We start from the raw sequence: 27,798 nt of genomic DNA, 5'->3' as shown, positions 1-27,798 counted from the left end.
TCACTTAAACTTCCCTAGTCTTCTGTCGGCAGTTCTGTGAGCACGAGCGAGATGCTTCTGGGTGAGGACCTGCAAAATTGCAAATACAGTCGTACCTTGGTTTTCGAACGCCTTGCGAGTCGAACGTTTTGGCTCCCGAACGCTGCAAACCCAGAAGTGAATGTTCCAGTTTGCGAACGTTCTTTGGAACCCGAACGCCCGGCGCAGCTTCCGATTGGCTGCAGGAGCTTCCTGCAGCCAATTGGAAGCCGCTCTTTGGTTTCTGAACGTTTTGGAAGTCGAAGCGACTTCTAGAACAGATTCCGCTCGACTTCCAAGGTACCACTAGATCCAGAGGCTTTTTGACCCTGATCCACACCGTCGCAGAGCAGACCTCCAGGTCGTGTGGCAGAGCATCCCATAATGACAGCAGTGATGGATCTGGAGCACAAGGGTCTAAAGGAAACGGTTCTCAAGTATCCTCCCCCCTCTGCCTGTTGCAGGATCCCAGCAGGTGAGTCCTGGCTGCGAGCTCACCCACGATGGAGACCTGTCCGTCGGAGACCGCGTCCTGGGGAAGAAGAGGACAAAGACCTGGCACAAGGGCACCCTGATCGCCATCCAGACTGTGGGTGAGTGTGGCAGCCTGCTGCCCAAAGGATTGCACTGTTTTATTTACTTAGAGCTTGCCTCTCATGTGCACTCGCCACTAAGCGATTTGCGAGGATGCGCTGCAGAAACAGAAATTGGTAACACCAAAATTCAGTTAAAATGTTTCCTGGGATATATTAGGAAGGTCTTCAGTAGGCACCGGAAGGTCAACAGGGAGAGTGGGCCTGCCTGATCTCAGCTGGAATATATACCGTATTTTTCGCTCTATAGGATGCACTTTTTCCCCTTCAAAAATTAAGGGGAAATGTTTGTGCGTCCTATGGAGCGAATGCAGGCTCCTTGGCTTCAGCGATAGCCACCTGGAGTGCTCGGGTTCCTTTGGCTGAAGCTGGGAGAGCAAGACTCTCCTGGCTTTAGCAGGGAGGGAGAGATACGCAGCACCCCTTCAGCGAAGAGGGAGGAGAAATGGAAGGGGCTCCGTTTCTCCTGCCGCTTCGCTGAAGGGGCACTGAGCAGAGGGGGGGGTTTCTTGTCCCCCCCCTCTAAAACAAGGTGCCTCCTATGGTCGGGTGCGTCCTACAGAGCGAAGAATACGGTAACCACAGGTGAGGCGGGCAGGTGTTGGTGAGGCTTGCCTGAGACGGTGTTTGGGGGCACTGCTGATCAGCTGACTGTCGGATCTGCAGAAGCTCCCCTTCAAAACGCAGGGCGAAACAGCATTTGGAGAGGGTGTTCTGAAAACCATTGAGGTGGCAAAAAAAAAAAAAAAAAAGCCAGATGATTGACAGGTGGGTGGCTCTGCCCAGCTGCCAGGATTGGCTGCCAGGATTGGCAGAACAGGCGCTTCTACGGATACCACATAATGCCCGTTCTGCAATTGTAACATCTTGATCTTTTTAGGGCGGCAGCAACTATGCTTCGGAACTCCCAGCCTTTTGATGCTTTCTATCTACTCTCTTAAGGGACGCGGGTGGCGCTGTGGGTTAAACCACAGAGCCTAGGACTTGCTGATCAGAAAGTCGGCGGTTCGAATCCCCGCCACGGGGTGAGCTCCCGTTGCTTGGTCCCTGCTCCTGCCAACCTAGCAGTTTTAAAGCATGTCAAAGTGCAAGTAGATAAATAGGTACCACTCCGGCGGGAAGGTAAACGGCGTTTCCGTGCGCTGCTCTGGTTCGCCAGAAGCGGCTTAGTCATACTGGCCACATGACTCGGAAGCTGTACGCCGGCTCCCTCGGCCAATAAAGCGAGATGAGCGCCGCAACCCCAGAGTCGGCCACAACTGGACCTAATGGTCAGGGGTCCCTTTACCTTTACCTTTTTATCTACTCTCTTCAGCAAGCATCCTTGTTTAGACAAGCCTACCCAGAAGTTTAGAAATCTGATGTGCACGTTTTAATCTGTTTTTAGTCTTTTTGGAAGTCTTAAATTATCGCTGTTAACTTTTCTTACTGCTAATCCCATACCATCAGTTTTTGTAAACAGCTTTGACGTTGCATTTTTAAACAACCGAGCGCTGTGTGTATTTTTTTTTGAAATAAGGAAAGAAGCGAGGGGTTTTGGGGGGGAAGAGAGCCATCTGGGGGTCTACCTACTTGAATAGCAAAGGATCCTGCGCCCCCTGATAACTGCCACATCACTTCTAATACTCTTCCCCCCCCAAAAAAAAAAGCTTAGGTTAAAAATTGACCCCTATTTGTAATGACCGGCTGGAATGGAAAAAAGTTGGGAGCTGCACGGTCAGGGGAAAAACAATGTTGTCCAGGGTTGTAAAGACTGCAGAGAGAATAATTGGGTGCACTCTTCCCACCTTGGATCAAATCTACGCTTCCAGGTGCCATAAGAAAGCTGCAGAGATAGCGCAGGATAGTGCGCACCCCGGAAATGATCTCTTTCAGCTTCTGCCTTCTGGAAGAAGGTCCAGGGTTATAAAGACTAGGACTAGCCACCTGAGAAACAGTTTCTATTCAAATGCGATTTTGGTTTTAAACGCAGTATAAGGAGTCTCTATCGGAGTATATTGTATTTTAAAATGGGGTTTCAGAGTTTTTAGGGGTTTTTGAATGTCATATGTTGTTTTTTCAATTTCCTTGTTCTGTATGGGACAATGACAATAAAGATATCGTATCGTAAAGTTGTGAGCCAGGGTCGCCCCATTTTTCAGCCACCGCCCCTCCCCTTTCGCCCTCTCCCAGGCCCTGGGAAGAAATACAAGGTGAAGTTCGACAACAAAGGGAAGAGCCTTCTCTCGGGGAACCACATCGCCTACGACTACCATCCTTCGGCCGACAAGCTCCATGTCGGGAGCCGGGTGGTGGCTAAGTACAAGGACGGCAACCAGATGTGGCTCTACGCCGGGATCGTGGCCGAGACGCCCAACGTCAAGAACAAGATGAGGTCTGGGCTGGTCAGGGGTGACCTTTTCCTTTTTATTGTCAAGAAACCATTGCAGTTCTTTCCCGGCCAGTTAATACATGAATGCGCATCGTTGCCTCCGATATATTCATTTAGAGAAGCAGGCCCAAAGCGGGAGGCAGGCTAGCAACAGCGGAGAACTTTTTCCTTGAAGCCCAAGGGCCACATTCCTTTCTGGGCAGTTTCGTGGGGGCCAGAGGCAACTACAGAAAACATCTTCGTTCAGACCAGCCTCTCCAGACACGTAAAAATTCTGGGTTATGTTTTTTTAAAAAAAGTTTGCTGTTGAATGTTTCAGCGACCTGCTTTTAACTGAATTTTTATCGTTGATTTTTAATCCTCTATTTTGCCTTATTTTTGCGTAAAAAACAGCTCTGAGGTTTCATTACAGCCAGGTGGAATGTAGATTTTCATTAGTGGGCGGAGCAATGTATGTCCTATTTTACCTTTTTTGCACGGTAGACTAGTTCCTACACTTTGGAACTCCCTGCCTATTGACAGCAGGCAGGCGCTTTCCTTATGCTCCTTTTCGGCGCCTGCTAAAAACATGTTTGTTCAGACAAGCCTGGCCTGATGTTTAGAAAATTTGATGCAAGTTTTAACCCGTTTTCAGTCTTAAACGATTGCTGTTAATTTTCCTTACTGAAAATTTTTATTGCTTTATCTCTTTTGTAAACCACTTTGAGATTTTTAAAGTCAAGCAGTCTAAAAAAAATTATGAAATAAATGAAATATATAATACAGTTGTGCCTTGGTTCTTGAACGGAATCCGCTCGACTTCCGAAAATGTTCGAAAACCAAGGCACAGCTTCCGATTGGCTGCAGGAAGCTTCCTGCAGCCAATCGGAAGCTGTGTCGGACATTCGGGTTCCAAGGAACGTTCACAAACCGGAACACTCACTTCCAGGTTTGCAGCGTTCGGGAGCCAAAATGTTTGAGTCACAAGGCGTTCGAAAACCAAGGTGTGACTGTACACTCACACACCTTCTAGCCTGCATCCAGAGAAGCGAGTAACACAGAGTTCAAGGACACATTTCCAGGCAGGCAGAATTACTCGAATAGAGGCATCGGGCCTAGGGAGATTCCGCAAGGAACAGAGAGAGAAGCTAAGCTAGGGTTGGGCTAGGCGTTAATGTGCAAATAGGGACCCCTGTCACTCACCCTAACCTTGTGAAGTGGGCAGAAGTTCACTCAGGATTGCCAGGGGTAGATCTCCCAGGGGGTTTGTCTTAACTTGCATAGCAGTATGGGTGTGTGGTTTTTCGGTATAGAAGGATTTGCGAGCACCCTGTTCCCCTAACACTTATTTCTTTCCAAAAATGCATATATCACTTGACTGTAAACCAAGAAAACAACAGCAGCAACAGCAAAATCCCTGGAGGTGGTTTGCAAAAAGGAATAAAACAATGAAATGGCCAGTAAGAGAAAAATGGATAAAGACAACTTTTTAAAGCATTAAAGGAAAGAGATTTTGCTAGAATCCTTGGGATTGAGTCCTGCCGTTTAACTGTGCGCTGCCTCCCTCCCATCCCTCCCAGGTTCCTCATCTTCTTTGATGATGGTTACGCCTCCTACGTCGTCCAGCCAGAGCTCTACCTGATCTGCAGGCCTCGTGAGTTTCTTTGTTTCAGTCCAATTGTTCATTTATCTAAACGGGTGTCTCTTCTGCCTTCTGAGGGTGTGAGGCTTTTCTCTTTTTACAAAAACTGTGTGTGTAGAGGGAGATGGCAATCAACTGAAACAGCAGCATTACAGTAAGGGAAAGGTGGTAGCAGCTTTGCATCCCTAAGGTTTGCTAGGCAACTCGAAGCGCCTTCCAACTGTTTCAGCAAAAAAGCAGTATGTCAATATGAATAGGATATACACACACACACACAAAGTGATACCTCGGTTGTCGAACATAATCTGTTCTGGAAGACGGTTGGCTCCTGAAACATTCGACAACCAAGGCACGAAGGGCAGGCGGCAATTTCAATTGAGAAAATTGGAAAACATGCAGCAGAAGCATTTATTTCTGGGTTTTCGGCATTTGAAAACCAAAACATTCGGCTTCTGAGATGCTCGGAAACCGAAGTACCACTGTGTGTGTGTGTGTGTGTGTGTGTGTGTGTGGTATTAAATCATCCAAACTACCCAACAAGGCCACAGATCAGGGTATCTGGCTCTTTTTGAAGTATAACTCCCATCATTCCCTGCAGGACCATTGGTCAGGGATAAGGGGATCCAAAAAGATCTGGGGAACCAAGTTTGGGAAACCTTGCTATATAGATAATTAAAAGCCAAAGGCCTGATGAAAAAGGAGGTTTTTTTGCCTGGCACCTAAAGACATGCAGTGATGGTGCCAGGCAAGAGCCTCCCTTTATAAGTTGCTTTGTGTGGATGATGAAGCTGGAAAGGCAAGAGAAGTAGTTTGAAAAGAGTTCCGTGCGGGGAAAAATCATTTTTTAAATTCCTTCCTTAAAAAATAAAAAATAAAAAGCAATCCGTGTGTTTTCCTTCCACCAGTCAAGAAGTCGTGGGAGGATATAGAAGACATCTCGTGCCGGGATTTCATCGAGGAGTACGTCACGGCGTACCCGAACCGGCCGATGGTCTTGCTCAAGAGCGGCCAGCTGATTAAAACCGAGTGGGAGGGGACCTGGTGGAAGTCCCGCGTGGAGGAAGTGGACGGGAGCCTGGTCAAAATCCTCTTCCTGGTAGGATCTGCTAAGGTATCGCTCACCCTTCCTTGCCTGCTTTGGATTATCTCTCTGTCGGAATACAACTGGGGTCCACTGCCCTTTCCGCGTCTTTCCCAGGACGCGAGATTCGTTGCTCCCCTACAGGACAGGGGGGTGAACAGCAGCGAATGCAAGACACAAGTCCTGAACTGCCGGGCCTTTGGTGTGTGTGTACAAGCTCCCCCTACAGGACTGTAGGATGTAGCGCACCAGAAGCCCAGTGTGACCAAGAGATGGGTGCTGGGGCGGGTGTTTGCGTACATACTTCCCCCTACAAGTCAGGAGGGTACATAGCACAGGAAGTCCAGTGTGACCAACAGATTAGTGCTGTACCACTGGACTTCTGGGGGGGTGGTTGTGTTGACACACTCCCCCTGCAGGACAGTAGAATGTAGCACACCAGAAGCCCAATGTGACCAAGAGATGGGTACTGGGGTGGGTGTTTGTGTACATACTTCCCCCTATAGGTCCGGAGGGTACATAGCACAGGAAGTCCAGTGTGACCAAAAGATTACTGCTGTACCACTGGACTTCTGGTGTATGTGTGTGTTGACACACTCCCCCTGCAGGACAGGAGGGTGTACGGCACCAGAAGCCCAGCGTGACCAAGAGTGCTAAACTTGTATGTGTGCATTAATCCTTTGACCCTCCCTGACGGAACTGAGCCACGGTGCCTTTTTGCTCTCCCTGCACTGCCAGGACGACAAGCGCTGTGAATGGATCTACCGGGGATCCACCCGCCTGGAGCCGATGTTCAGCATGAAGACCTCCACCGCTTCCACCCTGGAGAAAAAGCAAGGAGGGCAAATGAGGACTCGCCCCAACGTCGGTAAAGCCAGCCGCCTCCTGTCTTTCTGAGCGCCATTCTGAGAATTGCCCGTGACCCGCATTGTCGGGAATGAGGAGGGGGAGATAACGCAAGGGGAAGGGTGTCCTTTAAGTTTGTTAAGTTCATGCATCCCGTCCCCGAAGCAATTTGCAACCAAACCAGAAAAAAGAATATAACAACAGGGACCCACATTTTGGGACACAGCTGTGTGAAATTGACTTGCCCGCCTCTGTCTCCAGGCTCCTCTCCTGTCCTAAACTTTTCCTTCTCTCTCCCTCCCTCCCGCCAGGGGCCGTCCGGAGCAAAGGGCCGGTCGTCCAGTACACGCACGACTTAACGGGGACCAGCTCCCAGTTCAAGCCCGTGGAGCCTCCTCCGCCGATGCCTGTCGTGATGTCCCAGCCGGTTTCGCCCCAGTTCATTGACGTGGAGTAAGTCGCTGAGGATTGCTCCCCCGATGGGGAGCCTGGGAGGGTTATCGCTTGCTCCATTCGCTGGCGGGCAAAGTGGCATCGCTCCAAGGTCTGCAGGCTGGCAGTCTTGGGTTTGGTGTGTTCAGCTAAAAGCATAGCTGTCAACCGTCCCTTATTTGGTGGGAAAGGCCCTTATCCCAGCGCCGTGTCCCGCTGCTGTCCCTTATGGATGATGTCCCTTAAATTTCCCGGGTGTCAAAGGAAGCAGCTCCTCTCCCTCCCTCCCTCCCTGCCGGCCAGGGAGGAGGAAGGCTCCAACTGGGTTGCTTGGCTGCGTTGCTCACCCAATAAGGAGTCTAAGAACGACGGGGGGGTGGAGTTTGCATGCCTTGTGCCAATCAAATCAGCCGCGTTGCCTGGGGACTCGCCTTTGCTCAGCGCTTCCCAGCGGAGAGGTGACGGTGGTTTTCCTTGCTGCATTCCCTTTGCCGGGTTGCTGCGCTGTGGGAACCACCGCTTGAGGCTTCGTTTGGCTGCTGGCTGGGCTTTCTGCCTTTGGCTCGGAGGGGCTCAGAAGTTGAACATACCTGTGCCCCTTGGAAAATCCCTTATTTTGGCTCCCTCCCTTATTTTCGAGGCTGCTGGCCCCTTATTTTCAAATCTGTAAGTTGACAGCTATGAGCTAATAGGCTAAAGTCAAAAATGATGAGAGAATCTTTCCACTTGAGACCCTGCGTAGCCACCACTCCTTGGAACGAATGGCGCTGGTCTTCCCCCGCAACCCTGGACTCCAAATCCCATCATCCACAACAACTGCTCGCACTTGCTGGGAATGATGGGAGTTGGACTCCTAGGACAGAAGCAATTGCCCGGCGTACTCCAGCCATTTCTCCCTCCTTCCTTAACCTTGGGAGTTTTGTACTGAATCTCCCGCTCTCCTCCTTTTGGCGCAGAAGCCTCGAGAGCCAGCTCGCTCAGGCCAAGAAGCAGCAGGTGGCGAAGAAGAGCACTTCGTTCTTGCGTCCTGGTTCGGTGGGATCGGGGCCGCCCTCCCCGACCTCCCCCATCCTGAGCGAAACGCCTCCCGTGGGCAAGACGGGCGTGACCCAGCAGTTCCGGTGAGTGTCAAGAGTTCTGAAAGCACACACAGCAGGGAACGTAAATGGCCATATCGCCATCCCTTGCTGGCCCTGCCTACTCCATGGCAACTCTGCCAGCCTCTGTGCATTGGGCGGGCAGGGCGAGGGGAACAGGAAGGTCTAAAGCTGGAAGCCTACTCCTTATTAATCCCCACAACGGGGTGAGCTCCCACTGCTCTGTCCCCGCTCCTGCCAACCTAGCAGTTTGAAAGCACACTGGCGCAAGTAGATAAATAGGTACCGCTGTGGCGGGAAGGTAGACGGTGTTTCCGTGCACTCTGGTTTCTGTCACGGTGTTCTGTTACACCAGTAGCAGTTTAGTCCTGCTGGTCACATGACCCAGAAAACTGTCTGTGGACAAACGTCAGCTCCCTCGGCCTGAAAGCGAGATGAGCTCCACAACCTCATAGTTGCCTTTGACTGGACTTAACTGTCCAGGGGTCTTTTACCTTTACCCTTTTGGACAAACAAACCCAGCAAAATCCACTTACCAGAGGCAAAAGTGGGATGGGCATACATACCGTTAGCATCCTTTCATCTTCTCAAATCCACCCCCCTCTTGTCTCCAGCCTCAGAGGTAGACAGAGACTTACAGAACAATCCTGAGTATAGGAAACCAGTTTAAGTTAAGTTGGTGTAAGTTACTCCTGTTCCATACTCCATTTAGGAGCCAGACTGAGCCTGGCAAAGAGAAAACAAGCCATAAATGTGGACTTTGACTTAGCATCATCATCAGCCAGTGTGGTGTAGTGGTTAAGAGCGGTGGACTCGTAATCTGATGAACCAGGTGCGCGTCTCCGCTCCTCCACATGCAGCTGCTGGGTGACCTTGGGCCAGTCACACTTCTCTGAAGTCTCAGCCTCACTCACCTCACAGAGTGTTGGTTGTGGGGGAGGAAGGGAAAGGAGATTGTTAGCAGCTTTGTGACTCCTCAAAGGTAAAGGTAAAGGGACCCCTGACCATCATCTCGCTTTATTGGCTGAGGGAGCCGGCGTACAGCTTCCGGGTCATGTGGCCAGCAGGACTAAGCCGCTTCTGGCGAACCAGAGCAGCGCATGGAAACGCCATTTACCTTCCCGCCGGAGTGGTACCTATTGATCTACTTGTACTTTGACGTGCTTTTGAGCTGCTAGGTTGGCAGGAGCAGGGGCCGAGCAACGGGAGCTCACCCCGTCGCGGGGATTAGAACCGCCGACCTTCTGATTGGCAAGTCCTAGGCTCTGTGGTTTAACCCACAGCGCCACCCGTGTCCCTCTGAGACTCCTTAGGGTAGTGATAAAGCTGGATATCAAATCCAAATCCAAACAGCAGAATAGAAGTGCCGCAAAATGAGTAACTCTGCTTTGCGCAGGCCAACGGCAGCTGAAAAGCGGGGGGTATCAGTGGTACCCTGCGAGTGAGCGTGGGTGGGTGAATCCTGCCCCAGCTGCACCCGTTGTGCTCACTGCCAGCCCCCCTCCCCCCAACTCCACCCCACTTCTCTCCTCGGAAGGTTCTCGGGCGCCCAGCCCTCCGCCAGCCCCACCCCGCAGTTCTACGGCATGATGGACCGGGTGCCCAACGACCCCAACTACCGGGCTCCCGTAGAGAAGCTCTTCTACCTGCCCCACGTCTGCAACTACACCTGCCTCTCCCGGACGCGGCCCTTCCAGACGGACCAGCACCGCAGCCGGAACCCCCTCCTTGTCCCGCTGCTGTATGACTTCCGCCGCATGACGGCCCGCCGGCGGATCAACCGCAAGACGGGCTTCCACGTCATCTACAAGACGCCATGCGGGCTGTGCCTGCGCAGCATGGCGGAGGTGGAGCGCTACCTCTTCGAGACGAACTGCGACTTCCTCTTCCTGGAGATGTTCTGCCTGGACCCCTACGTCCTGGTGGACCGCAAGTTCCAGCCCTACAAGCCCTTCTATTACATCCCCGACATCACCATGGGCAAGGAGGACGTCCCCCTCTCCTGCGTCAACGAGATCGACAACACTGCCCCGCCCCAGGTGGCCTACAGCAAGGAGCGCATCCCTGGGAAGGGGGTCTACATCAACACCGGCGCCGATTTCCTGGTGGGCTGCGACTGCGAGGACGGGTGCCGGGATAAGTGAGTGGCTTCCTCTTCTCCCCAAAACCGGCTGGTGGGTGGGAAGGACCCTGTTTCCGCTGGAGGGCCCTGCAGTTATTTGCAGCAATGACTTGTTTTGCGTGGGGGTTGTGTTCCTGACCCCCATACAGTGGTGCCTCGCAAGACGAAAAGAATCCGTTCCGCGAGTCTCTTCGTCTTGCGGTTTTTTCGTCTTGCGAAGCAAGCCCATTAGCGGCTTAGCGTATTAGCGCTATTAGCGGCTTAGCGGGCTTAGTGGATCAGCTGATAAGCAGTTTAGCAGCTTGGGAAAAAGGGGGGGAGGAAAAAACCCCTGCAGGAACTCGCAATACATTGTCGTCTTGCGAAGCAAGCCCATAGGAAATTCCTTTTGCGAAGCACCTCCAAAGCGGAAAACCCTTTCGTCTAGCGGGTTTTCCGTCTTGCGAGGCATTCGTCTTGCGGGGCACCACTGTATGTGTAATCCTATCCACCCCCCTCTTCCGGCCACTTCCGGGGACAGCGCTGTATGTGCACGCCAGTTGGATGCACCTAGTTGTTGCCTGTACAGTGGTACTTTGACTCCCATTCGACTCCCAGAACCATTCGGAAACCAAAGCATGGCTTCTGATTGGCTGCAGGAGCATCCTACAGCCAATCAGAAGCTGCACCGGGTGTTTGGCTTCCGAAAATCGTTTGGAAAGTGGAATACTCACTTCCGGGTTTCGATTGTTCGGGAGCCAATTTTGTTTAGGAGCCAAGGCATTTGGCTTCAAGGTACGGCTGTATTTGTTTATTTATACGCTGCTCAACGGTGTGTGTGTTTTTAAGACCCCGAGCAGTTTAGAAAGAGAATAGAATAATGAAATTGTTGGTTAAAAACAAGTCTTAGAAATATTCAAAAGATAAAAATCAACAGTAAACCAAGAAAAAATCAAAACGTACATCCTAGTTCAGTCTGCTCAATCTTAGCGTTGTGTGTTTGAGCCCCACCAAGATTCCTGCCTTGCAGGGGGTTGGGCTGGATGACCCCTGGGGTCCCTTCCAACTCTACAATTCCACGATTCTAAGAACGGAAGGCAAGTGAATGGTTGCTGTAGGTGCTGCCAGCTGCTGAGAACCACAGATGAGGAGAGTCCTCTTCTGCGTGGCTGAATGGGCTCTGTCTAAACAGAAATTTTAGCTGTCGCAGTAAAGGTTTCAGCACAGCCGCCTGCCTGATATCAATAGTCGGGGAGTTCCAGAGGGCAGGTGCTGCTGAAAGATCGGTTTCTAAGAAATGCAGAGCGGGTCTTATGTAGCACCTGGGGGCAGTGGGGGTATAATTATGATGGGGCTCGTTTGTTGCTTGCAACTCGGAAGGTCTCTCAAGTGACTCACAGCACCTTTTAAATCCACAAATGTGACTACACTATATTTCTTTATTTATTTCAGTTAATTTGGAGAGTTTCTGCCCTGCTCTTCAGCTGCAAAGGCTCCCAGGGAGACTTAAGTGCCATCCGTTAAAAAGATGGCAATCTCTGCCCGCAGGCTTACAGTCTAAATTAAAGACCCGACATGCAAAGGAAAAGGGATGGAAGGATGGGGGGGGGGGGGGTAACAGAATTGAACTTGGGCGCCAATTCTTAAAAGAGCTGTTCTGGCCGTGTTCTCCAACTCAACGAGAGGTGGGATTGCAAACCACTCTGGGGCTGCTGTGCAGAGACCCCTGGGGCGCTCTCTGGCCTTACAGCCGGGGGTTTGGTTTCCTGACTTGAGCCCCGCACTTCCCCCCTCCTCCTCGACAGGTCCAAATGCGCTTGCCACCAGCTCACGATCCAAGCGACCGCCTGCACCCCGGGGGGCCAGACCAACCCAAACGCCGGGTTCCAGTACAAGAGACTGGAAGAATGCCTCCCCACAGGGTAAGCTTTCTTTGTTGTTGTTGTTGTTGCTGTTTAGTTGTTTAGTCTTGTCCGACTCTTCGTGACCCCCTGGACCAGAGCATGCAAGGCCCTCCTGTCTTCCACTGCCTCCCGCAGTTTGGTCAAACTCATGTTGGTAGCTTCAAGAACACTGTCCCACCATCTCGTCCTCTGTTGTCCCCTTCTCCTTGTGCCCTCCATCTTTCCCAACATCAGGGTCTTTTCCAGGGAGTCTTCTCTTCTCATGAGGTGGCCAAAGTCTTGGAGCCTCAGCTTCAGGATCTGTCCTTCCAGTGAGCACTCAGGGCTGATTTCCTTCAGAATGGAGAGGTTTGATCTTCTTGCAGTCCATGGGACTCTCAAGAGTCTCCTCCAGCACCAGAATTCAAAAGCATCCATTCTTTGGCAATCAGCCTTCTTTATGGTCCAGCTCTCACTTCCATACATCACTACTGGGAAAACCAGAGCTTGAACTATACGGGCCTTTGTTGGCAAGGTGATGCCCCGCTCTGCAGCCCGACCGGAGGAGGGCAGCCAAGATTGCAAGTGTTTTTGGGAAGCCGTAGTTGCATGAGAAGCAGGCGAAGGAGTATGTCATAACCTGGAGAGGAGTAGCATAAGAGGAGAGGGTGGGAAGCCATCCCCAGAGATTTGAAAGTCTGCTGAAAAGATGGAGGGGACTTGTCTTTTGTTGTTCCAGAAGGAGGCACCAGGAACCACAAGGGGAAGGAATTCCTGGGGAGCAAATTTTGGCCAGACATTATATGCTTGCTTGTGTACTCCCATGATGGTTCCTTATCGCCCCCCCCCCCCCTTGGCTGATGAGCGCAGGACGTGGTTCCAGCATCCCTGACCGACGGTAGCTCGATGTCTGCTTAAATACCTCCAGCGAAAGAGGACTAGATCAGGAGTACTGACCTACATGGACCGAGTGGCCTGACTTGAGTACGAGGCAGCTTCCTGACTCTGGGAACATTGCCATCCCTTGTTACTAAGAAAGGTGAAGCAGGCACACTCTCTGGGCCTGACGAGGAAGTCCCTTCAGTGCTGGACACCAAACCAGCTTTCACTCAGAAGCATGAGGACTAGAATCTTTCTTTCTTTTTAGAGGAAGGGCTGTAGCTCAGCAGCAGAGAACCAGCCTTGCCTGCAGAAGGTCCCAGACCCCATCCCTAGGGTTTATAGGTAGGGCCAGGAATGTCCCCTGCCTGAATCCCTGCAGAGTTGGGTCAACACTAGAGCATGGGTAGGCAACCTAAGGCCCGGGGGCCGGATCCGACCCAATTGCCTTCTAAATCCGGCCCGCAGGCGGACCAGGAATCAGCGTGTTTTTGCATGAGTAGAATGTGCCCTTTTATTTAAAATGCATCTCTGGGTTATTTGTGGGGCATAGGAATTCGTTTGTTTTTTCTTCAAAATATAGTCCGGACCCCCACAAGGTCTGAGGGACAGTGGACCGGCCCCCTGCTGAAAATGGTTGCTGACCCCTGCACTAGAGGGGCCTCAGTGGCTTGGCTCGAGATCAAGGCAGCTTCCTGGCTCTGGGAACGTTGCCTTCTCTTGTTGTAAGATGGATGAGGCAGGCGCACTCTCTGGGCCCAGTGAGCAGCCCTTTCCATTGCTTGACTCTCCCTGCATCTTCTCCCCTCTTCTTCCTGGGGCTCTTCCAGCGTCTACGAGTGCAACAAGCGCTGCAAGTGCAATCGGAACATGTGCACGAACCGCCTGGTGCAACACGGCCTGCAAGTCCGGCTGCAGCTCTTCAAGACGCAGAACAAGGGCTGGGGCATCCGCTGCCTGGACGACATCGCCAGGGGCTCCTTCGTCTGCATCTACGCAGGTACGGGGCGCAGGGCCTGGGGCCTCGGCCTCTCCATCTGTGGGGCAGCTGCCCTAAAGAGCAGCGTTCATGTGCCAAAGGAACTGGGATTAAGCAAGGCCGCTGCACATAGACATCGCGCCAAACCATGGTTGAAACAAGCTGTGGCTCACAAGCTAACAGCACGCTATGGCTTCACATTGTGGTTCCCTGGCAGAAAACAAACCATGGTTCAAATGAGTCACAATTAGGCTAAATAAACCATGGTTCAAATGAGTCTCAATTAGGCTAAACAAACCATGGTTCAAATAAGCCACACTTTGGCTAAACAAACCATGGTTCAAATGAGTCACAATTAGGCTAAACAAACCATGGTTCAAATGAGTCACAATTAGGCTAAACAAACCATGGTTCAAATGAGTCACAATTAGGCTAAACAAACCATGGTTCAAATGAGCCACAATTAGGCTAAACAAACCATGGTTCAAATGAGTCACAATTAGGCTAAACAAACCATGGTTCGAATAAACCTCACCTGGGCTAAGCAAACCATGGTTTATAAATGTGCAAACCACATTGTTGGTGGCCATTGCTGCCTCCTGTGGGAGGGAGTTCCATACTTTAACTTTGCACTGCATGAAAAGAAGTCCTTTCTTTTATTTGTCCCAAATCTTCCAACACTCAGCTTCATTGGACGTCCAGAAGTTTTAGTGTTCCTCACCCTTCATATTTTACTGATTTTCAGATATAGCAGGCCTGAAGAAACAATAAACATAATGCCAACCCCCTCCCTGGAGTACAGAGATAGTGTTAAAGAATAGTACACTGGAATGCAGACGTTGGTTGATGCCGTACAGGAGAAGAAATCAAAGAGATGTCTCATTCCAGTGTCCCATCAGAAGCAGGCATGTGAAGTAGATTCAGCATAGTCAATAAAATTAAACCGCCTTGTATATGAAGCTGTGTATCTTCTTCCAGTACGGAGATTCTGTTAGTTTATCCATAAGAATGATGCCCCGTGTCTGTGACAGTTCTTCCAAAAAGTCCATATTAAGAGTTCTCCAGTGTCTGGCTATAACAAGTTCAGGAGCCGCTAACAGCTGAACAATAAGGTATTTAGCAGACAGATCTGGAGCTCTTAGAAAGTAAACCAATTTTTGGACCAGGCGAGACAGACGGTTTGGTGATCTGGTGTCATAAGCGAGGAAGGAAAAAGCTTTCCCCATTCTGTGCATACTTTTATAAACTTCCTATTTCCAGCTTTATAAACTTTGTATCTTGAACTCACAAGCTCACAATTAGCTAGCCCCGCTGTACATCGGGGACGGCTTTGTAGAGAGAGTCTCTTCCTTTAAATTCCCAGGAGTTTATCTGAGTGAAGACCTGACTTGGAAAATCAATACAACCCAGGTGGTTAAGAAAGCCCAACAGAGACTCCATCTCCTCAGAAGATGGAGTCTTCGCGAAAGAACGATGTCAATCAACATTTGGTGATCTCCTTCTACCGATCCACAATAGAAAGTGTCCTTTCCTACTGCATCACGGTGTGGTACGCTGGTTTGACATCATCTGATAGGAAGTGCCTACAGAGGGTGGTAAATACAGCACAAAATATTATGGGCTGTCCCGTGAATCCGCTGGATGAAATAGCGGAAGAACGTTGCCTCAGGAGAGTGAGGAAAATTCTCAGGGATGATTCACACCCTGGCCGGCACTTTCTTGATCTCCTGCCCTCGGGCAGAAGATACAGAGGCAGGATTAGTCGCACCAACAGGGTAATGAACAGCTTCTATACGTGGGCTGTTAGGCCAGTGTTTCCCAACCTTTTTTGGGCAAAGGCACACTTGTTTCATGAAAAAAATCTCGAGGCACACCACCATTACAGCCCCGTGACGTCAGCGCGCAGCGTCACGGCGGGAGGGACATGAATTGCTAGCAAATTACATAATCACCTCCTTGAGGGCTGGCTCATCTTCTCCGAAGGCAGAACCCCATTAATTAACAGCACAGACTCACACCATAGCCAAGACGAGGGGGGGAAACCTCAGTCATGCACAGTCATGCACATGTGGGGGCTAAATGAGGAGGAAGACCGGGCAGAGAGCAGGGTTCAAATCACCCCACCTGGCCAGGACAATCCCTGGGTGCTCCCTTGGGCCACTCGCCTGACCCACCTCGCAGGGCTGTTGTTGCGAGGATAACACGGGGAGAACCACGCGCGCCCCCGGGAGCTCCTTGGAGGAGAAAGCGGGCGATGAATGCAATGCACGAAATATATGAGAGGCGACCAGGTTTTGCAGGTGAGGGGCCCCCGCCAGCCTCCGCTTCCAACACCCGGCGCAACGACGCCGAAGTTTTCCCCCGGGCTCGGCTCGGGGAGCAGCACTGCTCCCCCCCCGGCTCCCCTTCGCCCTCCCGGCTCTCTCTGCCGCCCACTGGGGACCCCCTCACCTGCCAAGTCTGGAGCGCCGGTGGAAGTTGCATGCATGCATGCAGGGCGCCGCGTTGCCATTGCATTGCACTGCACTCCATGCAACGCCTGCACGCATGCATTGCCTTGCACGCCCGCCAAGGGGTCTCCCCGCGGTCCGATGCGTCCCCTCGGGCGCGGATGCAGCATTGCAAAAATAACCCCCCCCCCGACGCAGCCCTACCTGGGGGGCAGCCGCCGCCGCTCCGCCTCCGCGGGGATCCCCGGGCTCCATCCTGCTGCCCGATCTCCGCGGGGGCGCAGGCAGGCTGCGCGGGGTCTGCGCGGAAGAGCCCCTGCCCGCCCGGCCGCCGCCGCTGCGCTCATTCCATGGCCGGGAGAAGAGCGCTTCAAACAAAATGCCCGGCCCGCCAGGCCACGCTGGGAAACGTAGTTCGCGCACCCCGCGCGGGCGCAGAGCCCAAGGGCGAGGGGACTACGGATCCCGGCAGCCCCCGCGCCGGGGACGGAGGGGGAGAGGCCGGGTGCAGGGATGGAGGGACGGGTGGGCGAGCGAGTGAGTGAGTGGCAGCCGCCAAGCCTTGGCCGAGAGCCAGGAAGGGCCTCCCCGGAGGAGGAGGAGGAGGGAGGCGCAGAGCGGGAGGGAGGGAGGGAACCCCAGGGGTCATCTAGTGACGGCGCCCCAATCGAAAATTTGACTTTTTTAAAAAAAAATCTTTCAAATTTTTTAATTTTTCCCGCGGCACACCAGGCAACATCTCGCGGCACACTAGTGTGCCGCGGAACAGTGGTTGGGAAACACTGTGTTAGGCTGCTGAATGAAAAGATAACAACAGGGCAACTGACTTTCTGGTTTGGTGGTGTGCATCAGTAAACAAGGGGAATTAAGACTAAGAGAGCTGAGTGGGGGGTGCTCGTGTAATCTCACTGTATACAAGTTGTTGTTGTTTAGGCATTTAGTCGTGTCCGCCTCTTTCTGACCCCCTGGACCAGAGAATGCCAGGCACTCCTGTCTTCCACTGCCTCCCGCAGTTTGGTCAAACTCATGCTGGCAGCTTTGAGAACATCATCCAACCATCTCGTCCTCCGTCTTCTCCTTCTCCTTGTGCCCTCCATCTTTTCCAACATCAGGGTCTTTCCCAGGGAGTCTTCTCTTCTCATGAGGTGGCCAAAGTCTTGGAGCCTCAGCTTCAGGATCTGTCCTTCCAGTGAGCACTCAGGGCTGATTTCCTTCAGAATGGAGAGGTTTGATCTTCTTGCAGTCCATGGGACTCTCAAGAGTCTCCTCCAGCACCAGAATTCAAAAGCATCCATTCTTCGGCGATCAGCCTTCTTGATGGTCCAGCTCTCACTTCCCTACATCACTACTGGGAAAACCAGAGCTTTAACTATACGGACCTTATACAAGTTGTAAAGGTAAAGGTAAAGGTACCCCTGCCCGTACGGGCCAGTCTTGCCAGACTCTAGGGTTGTGTGCCCATCTCACTCAAGAGGCCGGGGGCCAGCGCTGTCCAAAGACACTTCCGGGTCACGTGGCCAGCGTGACATCGCTGCTCTGGCGAACCAGAGCCGCACACGGAAACACCGTTTACCTTCCCGCTTGTAAGCGGTCCCTATTTATCTACTTGCACCCGGGGGTGCTTTCGAACTGCTAGGTTGGCAGGCGCTGGGACCGAACGATGGGAGCGCACCCCGCCGCAGGGATTCCAACCGCCGACCTTTCGATCGGCAAGCCCTAGGTGCTGAGGCTTTTACCCACAGCGCCACCTGCGTCCCACTACAAGTTATACAAGTGACAATAAAGTATTTCAATTTCAATAGTATTTCAATTTCAATTAACGGGAGTGTCTTCGAGTTTGCAAAGGTTTATGTTTCCAAGCCGAGAGATAAGGGTCTCTCTCTTTCTCCTCCCGACTGCTGTTTCTCTCCTTGCTGCCCCACAGGTAAAATCCTGACGGACGACTTTGCCGACAAGGAGGGCCTAGAGATGGGCGATGAATACTTTGCCAACCTGGACCACATTGAGAGCGTGGAGAACTCGAAGGAGGGCTACGAAAGCGAGGCCAAGTGCTCTTCGGACAGCAGCGGCGTCAACCTGAAGGACGACGAGGACGAGAACTCGGGCTCGGAGGAGCAGGAGGAGTCCAACGAGGAGAGCTCGGACGACAACTTCTGCAAAGACGAGGACTTCAGCACCAGCTCGGTCTGGCGAAGCTACGCCACCCGGCGACAGACGCGGGGCCAGCGGGAGAACGGCGTCTCCGAGACGGCTTCCAAGGACTCGGGCCTGGCCCGGCAGGCCAGCCACAGCCACGAGGAGGCCGCCCACTGCAAGCCCCCCCTCTCCGAGGAGACCTCCAAAAACAAGGTAGCCTCCTGGCTGAGCTCCAACACCATGGCAGACGGCTTCCAGGACAACGACAGCCGCTCCTCGTTTCGCACGCACGAGACGGGCGAGGCGAAGGCCGCAAAGGCCGAGCCCCCGGACGGCGAGAAGGCGGCACCGGGAGGCCGGGACGATTTCGGGCTGGAGGTGAAGAAGAAAGAGGTACGCTTCCTCTCCCCTGCAGTGTTCTGCGGATAGATTTTGGGCGGCCCTCTCTGTCGGGTTTGGAAACACGTGGACTACACCCGTGATTTCTGCATCGCAGGGGATTTTGCTCAGGGGTCAGCAAACTTTTTCAGCAGGGGGCCGGTTCACAGTCCCTCAGACCTTGGTGGGGGCAGCGGACTATATTTTGCAATGCAGGCCAACTCTTATTAAATATTTCTGCCTAAATGTTTGCTAGGGACGCGGGTGGCACTGTGGGTTAAACCACTGAGCCTAGGACTTGCCGATCAGAAGGTCAGCAGTTTGAATCCCCGCGACGGGGTGAGCTCCCGTTGCTCGGTCCCTGCTCCTGCAGTTTTGAACCTAGCAGTTCAAAAGCACGTCAAAGTGCAGGTAGATAAATAGGTACCGCTCTGGCGGGAAGGTAAACAGCGTTTCCGTGTGCTGCTCTGGTTCGCCAGAAGCGGCTTAGTCATGCCGGCCACATGACCTCGGCCAGTAAAGCGAGATGAGCGCCGCAACCCCACAGTCCCTTTACCTTTAAATGTTTGCTACAGTTTCCTCTTTCTCGCCCTTCTTTCCCACAGGAACCCGAAGACCACAGCAAACCTCTGTTGTAAGTTCTCTTTTTTTCTTTTCTTCTGCTCTGCTCTTCCTGGCTGCTCCTGGATTTCCATCTCTCTTGCGAAAAGAGTCGGGAGTGTTTCTGAACATTCTACCAGCTGAAGAACTCCCCGCAAGCAGAAAGCTAGCATGTCAAGGGCAGGGGCAAAAGGATACAGCTCAGAGGTTTCCCCAAACCCTTGTTCACCACATACCAATGGAATATCACTGAGGGACTTTTCTGCCCGTTGTAGCAAGTGCTAGATGTTGTGTTTAATTGTATTTCTAATGTCGCTTTTATTTTCTGTACCGCGTTACCATTTTCATTCTGCAGAATTCTAATTGCGATACAGTAAAATATAGTCTTAAGAATTCAGGCAAGCAGTGCAAACACAGTTAAAAATCAGTATGAGTTCTTAATGCAGCATGTCAGCTGAGCTAAGCTTTTGGGGCCACCACTAGGTGGTCCACGGGCTACACTTTGGGAACCTCTTTTCCCTGACATGCTAGCCTTCTAGGTGCGGGGAGGGTTGTTTTTCATTCTCATCTGACAAACATTCAGACATGATCCAGTCACTTAAGCCAGTTTCACCTGTGAGGTAGGATAAACTGAGAAGGTCGCACTCTGGAAGCATCATTGCTGAGCGGGGGGGGGGGGATTCGAACCCTGGTCTCTCCCTGGTCCTAGTCCTGCACTCTTAACCACTACACCACACTGGGTCTTTTCTTTATCATTTATTGCTTCAACTCCACCCTCCTCCTGACCCAGAGCCCAGGGTGGCTAAAAGTCCTCTGAACTGTACAAACGCGACACGGCTATCATAAAACAAACTATTAAACTTACAGGATGTTAATCCCAATTTTTAAACGGCAACAGCCAAGAGTTTTCTCCTCTCCACAACCGCATGCGGTTTAAACTACCGAATGCCCAAGCAAAAGGAAAATGTTTAAGGGGACGCCTTAATTTCTTACACTTGAGAAAAAGAAACAATTAATGGAGTCATTTGTTTTTGTTCTAAATCATATAAAAATGAATCAATGAATGCTGCGGAGGGGAAAAAACTAGTATAATGCATTGTAGTACACTGAATATTGTGCTAAACAGAAGATTCTGTATCTTATACATAACCTATGTTGTGCGTTCAAGAAATGTTACGTAAATCCTAAACTGTGGTTCAGGGAAAGGAGGGAGGACTGATTTCTCTTTACACTGAATATTACTTTTGCATTACAGTAAATAAAATAAAATTAGGGGGGGGATCAGTGCTGGAACCACGGCCATATATCAGCTGTCTATTTACGTGGCGGTTGCAGCTTGCTGGCATCTTGCGGCGAAGCATTGTGTGAGCAGCTAACGCCTTCCTCTGTCCTCCCCCAGGGCGCCTGGTGCAGGCAGGTTGTACGGTTACAATCCAAACCCGCCGGTCCCCGAAGGAGTCCGGAGGCCGATCAGCAAGACGGCTTTGCTTCAGAGCCGGAGGCACACAGAGTCCCATCAGGTAGATGTAATTATCTTAAGAACTTTTAGGACTGTGGGCAGGCTGTTATCCTTCCACAAAGCTTTGTGTTAGAATCGTAGGCTCAGAATTGTCGAGTGGGGAGGGATCGCAAGGCTCATGTAGTCCAGCCCCCTGCAAGTGGGGGGCATATGAAGAACAAAAGAGGTTTGTGTTCCATCTTGTCGATACCCACTTTAAACTGAGCTGCCCGGAACGGAATTCCTTGCTGGCCAAGGAGAAGGGCGGCTGCAGACGTTCCCTCCCTCCCTCCCACTTTTCTCTCTCTCTCTCTCTCTTCCACCGCCAGGATGTGCTGATGCTCTCCAGCAGCACGGACAGCGATGGCGACAACGGGCGCGGCACCTCGAGGCAGGCGCAGGGCAACGACAGCGACGACATCCAGACCATCTCCTCCGGGTCGGAAGAGGAGCCGGGGCCAGATGGCAAGAAGAGCTCTTCGGGGCTGGGTGAGCGCAGCCGCGTTTCGGGAGAGGGGAGGCGATTGTGTGTACAGTCATACCTCGGGTTACAGAAGCTTCAGGTTGCGTATTTTCAGGTTGTGGACCGCCGAAACCCGGAAGTACCGGAACGGGTTACTTCCGGGTTTTGGCAGTTGCGCATGCGCAGAAGCGCTAAATCGAGCTTTGAGCATGTGCATGCGCATCTGCACGCTGCGTTGGCGGTGGCCTTTCCCCTTCCTTGTTCTCTCCCTTCCTGGCCTTGGGGGAGAGGATGGGGGACTATGCAGAGGGCAGGCACAGCTTTGCCATGAATTGGGGGGGGAGTGGGGCTTATATTCAGGCTAATAATAATAATAATAATAATAAATATTTATACCCTGCCCTCCCCAGCCAAGACCAGGCTCAGGGCAGCTAACACCAAATATAAAAACAGCTGATTGAAATACAGTTTAGAAAACAAGATTAAAATACAACATAGAAACGTTAAAGTGCAGCCTCATTTCAGTGGAAACTCAAATCAAAAACTTTTTTGGGGATGAAAATGTCAAGTCATATGGTATTCTACATGATTCATGCTGTGATTGTGATGTTCTATCATGTTGTTGTTTTTTGTTTGGTGTGTATGGGGCATTAGGGGAAGGGGAGGGCCACTGTTGGGGGGCACGCCATGCTCCTTCTGGGGTAGTTTGTCCACCTTTGGCCCCCACCCTGTGCTCAGCGCTCACCTGTGGCTCCCAGAAGCTGCCAGCATGGGACAGCGGCCACAACCCAGGAAACGGCTTCCACTGGGCTGCCAAACCGGGTGAGGGGAGCCGATAGGTCTCAAGCCCTCCGTGAGGGGCAGGTGGGGCTCGTCCACCTGGGAAGGGAGCCCATCTAGGAGAAGAAAAACTCTGATCCTAAACCTCTGCATTAACCGCTCCACCACCATTGGCTTCCTCCGCCACTTCTGAGAAGGGAACGAATATTGCTAAGGGGGTGCCAGCACGAATAAGGCCCTGCCGTTTACCTGCTGTAGGAGGGAGAAACTTTTCTAAAGGATGCGGGCATTGTGGGTGAAGGAAAAGCCAGCCTGCTCAGGCTAGGAAACTGCCCAGGCTGTTCCAGTACGCCTAATTGTCTGAAATCGGCTTCTTTGATCTCCCTTTAACGGTGTCGACTCCCTTGGGTGTTTCCCAGGACCAGTGAAAAGGCAGGTGGCCGTCAAGTCCACCCGCGGCTTCGCCCTGAAGTCAACCCACGGCATTGCCATCAAGTCGACCAACCTGGCGTCCGGGGAGAACATGCCCATCCGGAGGAACACGCGGCAGTTCTATGACGGAGAGGAGTCCTGTTACATCATCGACGCCAAACTCGAAGGCAACTTGGGCCGCTACCTCAATGTGAGATTCTCCCTGCTGTACCTAATAGCCAAATTAAATTTCCCCCTTCTCGCACAACTCTGGTGTTTTTCCTCCGTCCAAGCCGACCTCTTGCTACCCCTGCAGAGTCTTACTGTTGATGGATATTCCATGACAGGCACTTCTCGCTCTGCAGTTCATTTCCACTGACCTTCTGTGATGTCACTGCAGCTCAGCGAATGGCTAAAGGAGGCACGCCAGCAACAACTTTTAGGTTGTCTTCCCCCCCCCAATGAAACACTGCTTCATATAAGCATTTCTGTTCTCAAACAACAGATTGTTAAAGATAGCTGTGCTAAAATAAACTCCCTCGATTTGTTCCCAGCGCCCAACGCTAAATAACAACAGATTTCCTGCATGTGTCGTAAGAGACCTTGAAAACCTAAAGCTTGAGATGTGGGAGATAAATATTATAGACAGTAGATTTGCAACTGGTGGTTGGATTTTTGGCTTGGTCACTTTGGAGCTTCCTTTCATTGGCTGAGCGGCTGTGATGTCACGGAATGTCCTCAAGAAGACGGGGGGGGGGCAGAAATATCAGAGATTAGGGAAAGACTGGGTGAATGTTTAAAGGATATTTGTGGACAGACGAAGAGTTGGTGAGGTTTAGGAATATTTTTTTTTGGGGGGGGAGGTCAGATCAAAGAAGCCCCCCCCTTCTGTTTTCTCATTTTTTTCCCAATGTTAATGGTCAGCACCTTGTCGGAAATAATTTGCCTACACCTCAGGTTCCCAAATGCATAATTCTGACCCCTCCCCTCTGTGCTTACCAAATGTCCCCCCCCCCTTTATTTTTAAAAACTGATGTTGGGGTTTTTTGGGGTGGGGGCTTGTTGTTGCTTGCTTAATTTTATCTGTGTTTTACTTGTGGTTTTTTTTTGGGGGGGTGCGTTGTCAGTTTTTTTTCCTTCTGAGAAATGGACGTATTTGTGGTACTTCATCCAGTTTTGTGTTTTAACATTTGTTAAAAGAAGAGGATACTCCTTTTTTTTAAAAAAAAGGGGGGCGCGTATTGTGGTCTGCTAAGGAAATTCAGCATTTTACGTCCATTTCTGAGTTAACTTCTGTTGATGATACTTTCACACTTTCAAATATCATTTTGGCTAGATAATGAGCAGCTCTAAAATACCTTGACGTCAGTCGGCACAGAGGTTTTGCCTTTCTGATTTCGGCTAACGCGCATTTCTGTTTCCAGCATAGCTGCAGTCCTAACCTCTTTGTCCAGAACGTCTTTGTGGACACCCACGACCTCCGTTTCCCATGGGTGGCCTTCTTCGCCAGCAAGTAAGCACTCTCCCAAAAAGACCAGCTTCTCTCTCTTCGGTCCAGCTTCCCTTCGGCCGCATCCGCACCAGGCATTTAAAGCCCCCTTCCACCACTTTGAACACCCAACGGCTCCCGCCCTCCGAATCCTGGGAACCGTAGTTCATCCAGGGTGCTGAGTGTGATTAGGAGATCCCGCTCCCAGAACTACGATTCCCAGAGTTCCCTGGACAAGGGGTCAGATGTTAAACTGCTCTGGGAGAGGACTGGGGGGTGCCGCCTCTTGACAACTTGGCACCCACAACAAACTACAGTTCCCAGGATTCCACTTTCCAGGGGTTGGTAGCGAGGAGCGTTACTGCCTCTGGCTGCAAGGGCGGAGCATAGCTAGCAGCCATCGATATCCCTCTTTTAAAGTGGGCCGTCCCTGTCTCCTGTGGCAGGGAGTTCCACAGTTCAACTAAAGAGGTGCTTTCTTTAGTCTGCCTTTACTCTTCCAATCTTTAGCTTCCAGTGTCATGGGGGATGGAAACTTTAATGTGCACACTCTGTCCATGCCATGTGTACTTTGACATTCTAGCATGACACCTCTTTCCCCCCTGTATACCAGGGCTAGGCAAACTAAGGCCCGGGGGCTGGATCCGGCCCAATCGCCTTCTCAATCCGGCCCGCGGACGGTCTGGGAATCAGCATGTTTTTACATGAGTCGAATGCGCTCTCTTATTTAAAATGCATCGCTGGGTTATTTGTGGGGCCTGCCTGGTGTTTTTACATGAGCGGAATGTGTGTGGTACCTGGGGGTACATACGCTTTAGGTTACAGACTCCGCTAACCCAGAAATATTACCTCGGGTTAAGAACTTTGCTTCACGATGAGAACAGAAATCATGCTCTGGCAGCGCAGCGGCAGCTGGAGGCTCCATTAGCTAAAGTTAGGTTAAAGTCAGGTTAAGAACAGTTTCAAGTTAAGAACGGACCTCCAGAACGAATTAAAGTTCTTAACCCGAGGTACCGCTGTATTTAAAATGCATCTCTGGGTTATTTGAGGGGGCATAGGAATTCGTTCATCCCCCCCCCAAAAAAAATAGTCCATCCCCCACAAATTCTGAGGGACAGTGGACCGGCCCCCTGCTGGCAAAGTCTGCTGACCCCTGATACCAAAAAAAGCCCCAAATGTATTATTTCTTTAACGGGGCAATTGCTTCTTTCCCTTCCATCATTTTGGTAGCCCTTTTCTGAACCTTTTTGCTCCTCTACAGAATCTCCTCTTTTTTTGAGGTGCGGACAGTAGTAGTAGTAGTAGTAATAATAATAATCATATTAATAATAATAATTATACCCTGCCCATCTGGGTGGGTTTCCCCAGCCACTCTGAGCGGCCAAGTGCAGTTGCACTCTAGATCACGACATGGTCTCCTGAGTCCCGTTATGCCCATTTTACAGGTGGGGGAGCAGAAGCTGAGGCTCACTGCTGTTCACCCAGAGAGTCTCTCCCATTCTAAGCTGCCGTTTCAAAACTGCAAAACTCTTTTCTCCTTCTCGCAGGAGGATCAGAGCCGGCACCGAACTTACCTGGGACTATAACTACGAAGTTGGCAGTGTGGAGGGCAAGGAACTTCTGTGCTGCTGCGGTGCAATTGAATGCCGTGGACGTTTGTTGTAAGGTTTCTTTCTCCCGCTGCCCACCCTCCTTTTTTTTAGGCGCGGGGGGGGCGTATTTCATGAATTTTTTTAAAGTGTTTTATTTTTTAAAGCCCTTTTGGGTCAGTGGACCCCCCCCCCTTACCCACTTCTCACACGTCTCGTTCTCTGTTTGCGGCCTCATCCATTTTCGGCGCCGCGTTGTCGAGGGCCTGGTTCTGTGTATGGAGTTTTGCAGAGGACCGCCCCCCCCTCCTTTCGTCGTCGTAAAGCAATAAAACCATGTTTACTCTCGATTTCAAAAGACTGTCTGCTTCTGAACCTTTTCTTTTTTTAAAAAAAGAAAATATAACGTAGGGCACAGCCATGGAGGTTTTTATGGGGAACGATCTTGGGCGCTGATCCAGGGATTATTCAGGATCAGGGCCCAGATCCTATGGGACTTTCCATCTGACCCTTGGAAGGAAAGAGCTCTCTCTCTGTGTTTCTCAAAAGAAAAGCTGGCTTTTCCCAGAGCGCGGTTTAAACGACAGAAAGGTGGTGTTTCATGCATCTGCAGCCCATTATCTCTTTGGCGCATGGGTGAGTGTGGTTCGAGGCTAGTGGTCCATGCCCCCTCAGGGGCAGCTGCAGGCCGGATTTCTGCATTGCAGGGGGTTGGAGTAGTCGATCCTTGGGATCCTTTCCAACCCTGCGATCACCTGGAGATGCCAGGGGTCGATGCAGCGATGGCTCCCTGAACGTGGATGGCTTTCAACCATTAAGACAAATTCATGGACAATACGGTCTCCTTCCCTACTGCCGGGAGGCAGTAAAAATGCCTCGGAATACTCCCAGTTCAGGAGAAGAAAAGGCGAAGAACTAAACCATGGGTCGGCAAACGAAGGCCCATAGGCCGGATCAGGCCCAGTTGCCTTCTGGATCCGGCCCACGGATGGTCTATGAATCGCCGCATGGATTGGCAGCACACGTGTTCCTTCCCTCTCCCCCCCCCCCTTGGCAGCAGCACCTCCTCCCTCCCTCCTCCTGGCTTCTCCCTGCCCTGCCTAGAGAAGGAAGAGGGCTGGGCTTTGTTGCTGCCAGCAGTAGCAGCGCTCGAGGAACCGCCATTTTAAGCAGCCCCTCTCCGGAGCCCTTTTGCACGCCGGTCATCGTCCTGCCACCAGCCCCTGCCGCTCGCAGGACACAGGCAAGCAGCCACCGGGGCTTGTCCATAGCTGTCGACGTTTTCCATTTTTTAAGGGAAATTCCCTTATTCCGAATAGGATTCCTCGCAAGAAAAGGGAAAAGTTTGACAGCTATGGGCTTGTCCGGTGCTGTGGAGAAGGGGAGAGTCAGGGGTGTGCGGCTTATAGTCCGGCCCCCCACAAGGTCTGAGGGACAAGGAGACCGGCCCCCCGCTGAAAGTTTGCTGACCCCTGGACTAAACCCAACACAAACGTGGAGACTCTACAGTCGCCTTGTGTGCCTCCTTCCCGCAATTCCAGCAACCAAGCTGGCGTCAAATGTCTTGCTCTGCTTTCTTTTGGACATCACCGAGGCTGATTTGGGGGGGTCTTGTCGTCTGGGCGGCCCAGGACCCCGAAGCGCACTGCCCAGGTTTGCATCCCAGAGAGGTCACTCTGGTACTGCTAGTGTGGCACTTTGACTTCACCCCAGAGGCATACTCCATTGTCTGTTGAAGACAGACAAATGCAAACAGCAGCAATACCAGTTCCAGGGAATCGCATGTAGGGGTCATTTTGCTGCTGTGTTCGGGTCCAGATCATGAGCTTCCCATCAGGGCATCTGGCTGGCTGCGGGGTGTTGGACTGGATTGGTCCCTTTGGCCCTGATCCAGCTGCAGGGCTCGTCTGGTGTTCTTACAGAGCCTCCTGGTCCAGAGGAAGTCTATCTTGATTTCTAAGGGCGTTTAATGGGACGCGGGTGGCGCTGTGGGTTAAACCACAGAGCCTAGGGCTTGCCGATCTGAAGGTCGGCGGTTTGAATCCCCGCGGCGGGGTGAGCTCCCGTCTTTCGGTCCCAGCTCCTGCCAACCTTGCAGTTCGA

At 51.7% G+C, this 27,798-nt stretch overlaps 1 protein-coding gene across 2 annotated transcripts in view; it reads left to right on the top strand.

Annotated features, from left to right (window-relative positions):
* Window positions 1-26,056, top strand: part of SETDB1 (SET domain bifurcated histone lysine methyltransferase 1) — a 33,155-nt gene extending 7,099 nt beyond the window's left edge. Inside the window, exons 5-21 of one of the 2 annotated variants that reach the window (XM_081173481.1) lie at window positions 483-611; window positions 2,784-2,985; window positions 4,542-4,615; window positions 5,509-5,714; window positions 6,423-6,552; window positions 6,842-6,983; window positions 7,919-8,083; window positions 9,597-10,199; window positions 11,966-12,082; window positions 13,753-13,922; window positions 18,276-18,880; window positions 19,471-19,499; window positions 20,865-20,985; window positions 21,293-21,452; window positions 22,626-22,828; window positions 24,042-24,130; window positions 25,654-26,056. In XM_081173481.1, coding sequence (XP_081029607.1) covers window positions 483-611; window positions 2,784-2,985; window positions 4,542-4,615; window positions 5,509-5,714; window positions 6,423-6,552; window positions 6,842-6,983; window positions 7,919-8,083; window positions 9,597-10,199; window positions 11,966-12,082; window positions 13,753-13,922; window positions 18,276-18,880; window positions 19,471-19,499; window positions 20,865-20,985; window positions 21,293-21,452; window positions 22,626-22,828; window positions 24,042-24,130; window positions 25,654-25,771 — 3,263 coding nt within the window. In that variant the 3' untranslated portion in view covers window positions 25,772-26,056. The remainder of the gene's footprint in view (window positions 1-482; window positions 612-2,783; window positions 2,986-4,541; window positions 4,616-5,508; window positions 5,715-6,422; window positions 6,553-6,841; window positions 6,984-7,918; window positions 8,084-9,596; window positions 10,200-11,965; window positions 12,083-13,752; window positions 13,923-18,275; window positions 18,881-19,470; window positions 19,500-20,864; window positions 20,986-21,292; window positions 21,453-22,625; window positions 22,829-24,041; window positions 24,131-25,653) is intronic. The other variant, XM_081173482.1, reaches the window with a different exon arrangement.
* The last annotated feature ends 1,742 nt before the right edge of the window (window positions 26,057-27,798 follow it).

The sequence above is a fragment of the Podarcis bocagei genome, assembly GCF_964188305.1.
Source record: "Podarcis bocagei genome assembly, chromosome: 16".
NCBI classification, from domain to species: Eukaryota; Metazoa; Chordata; class Lepidosauria; order Squamata; family Lacertidae; genus Podarcis; species Podarcis bocagei.
This window is presented reverse-complemented; position numbering and strand designations above follow the sequence as displayed.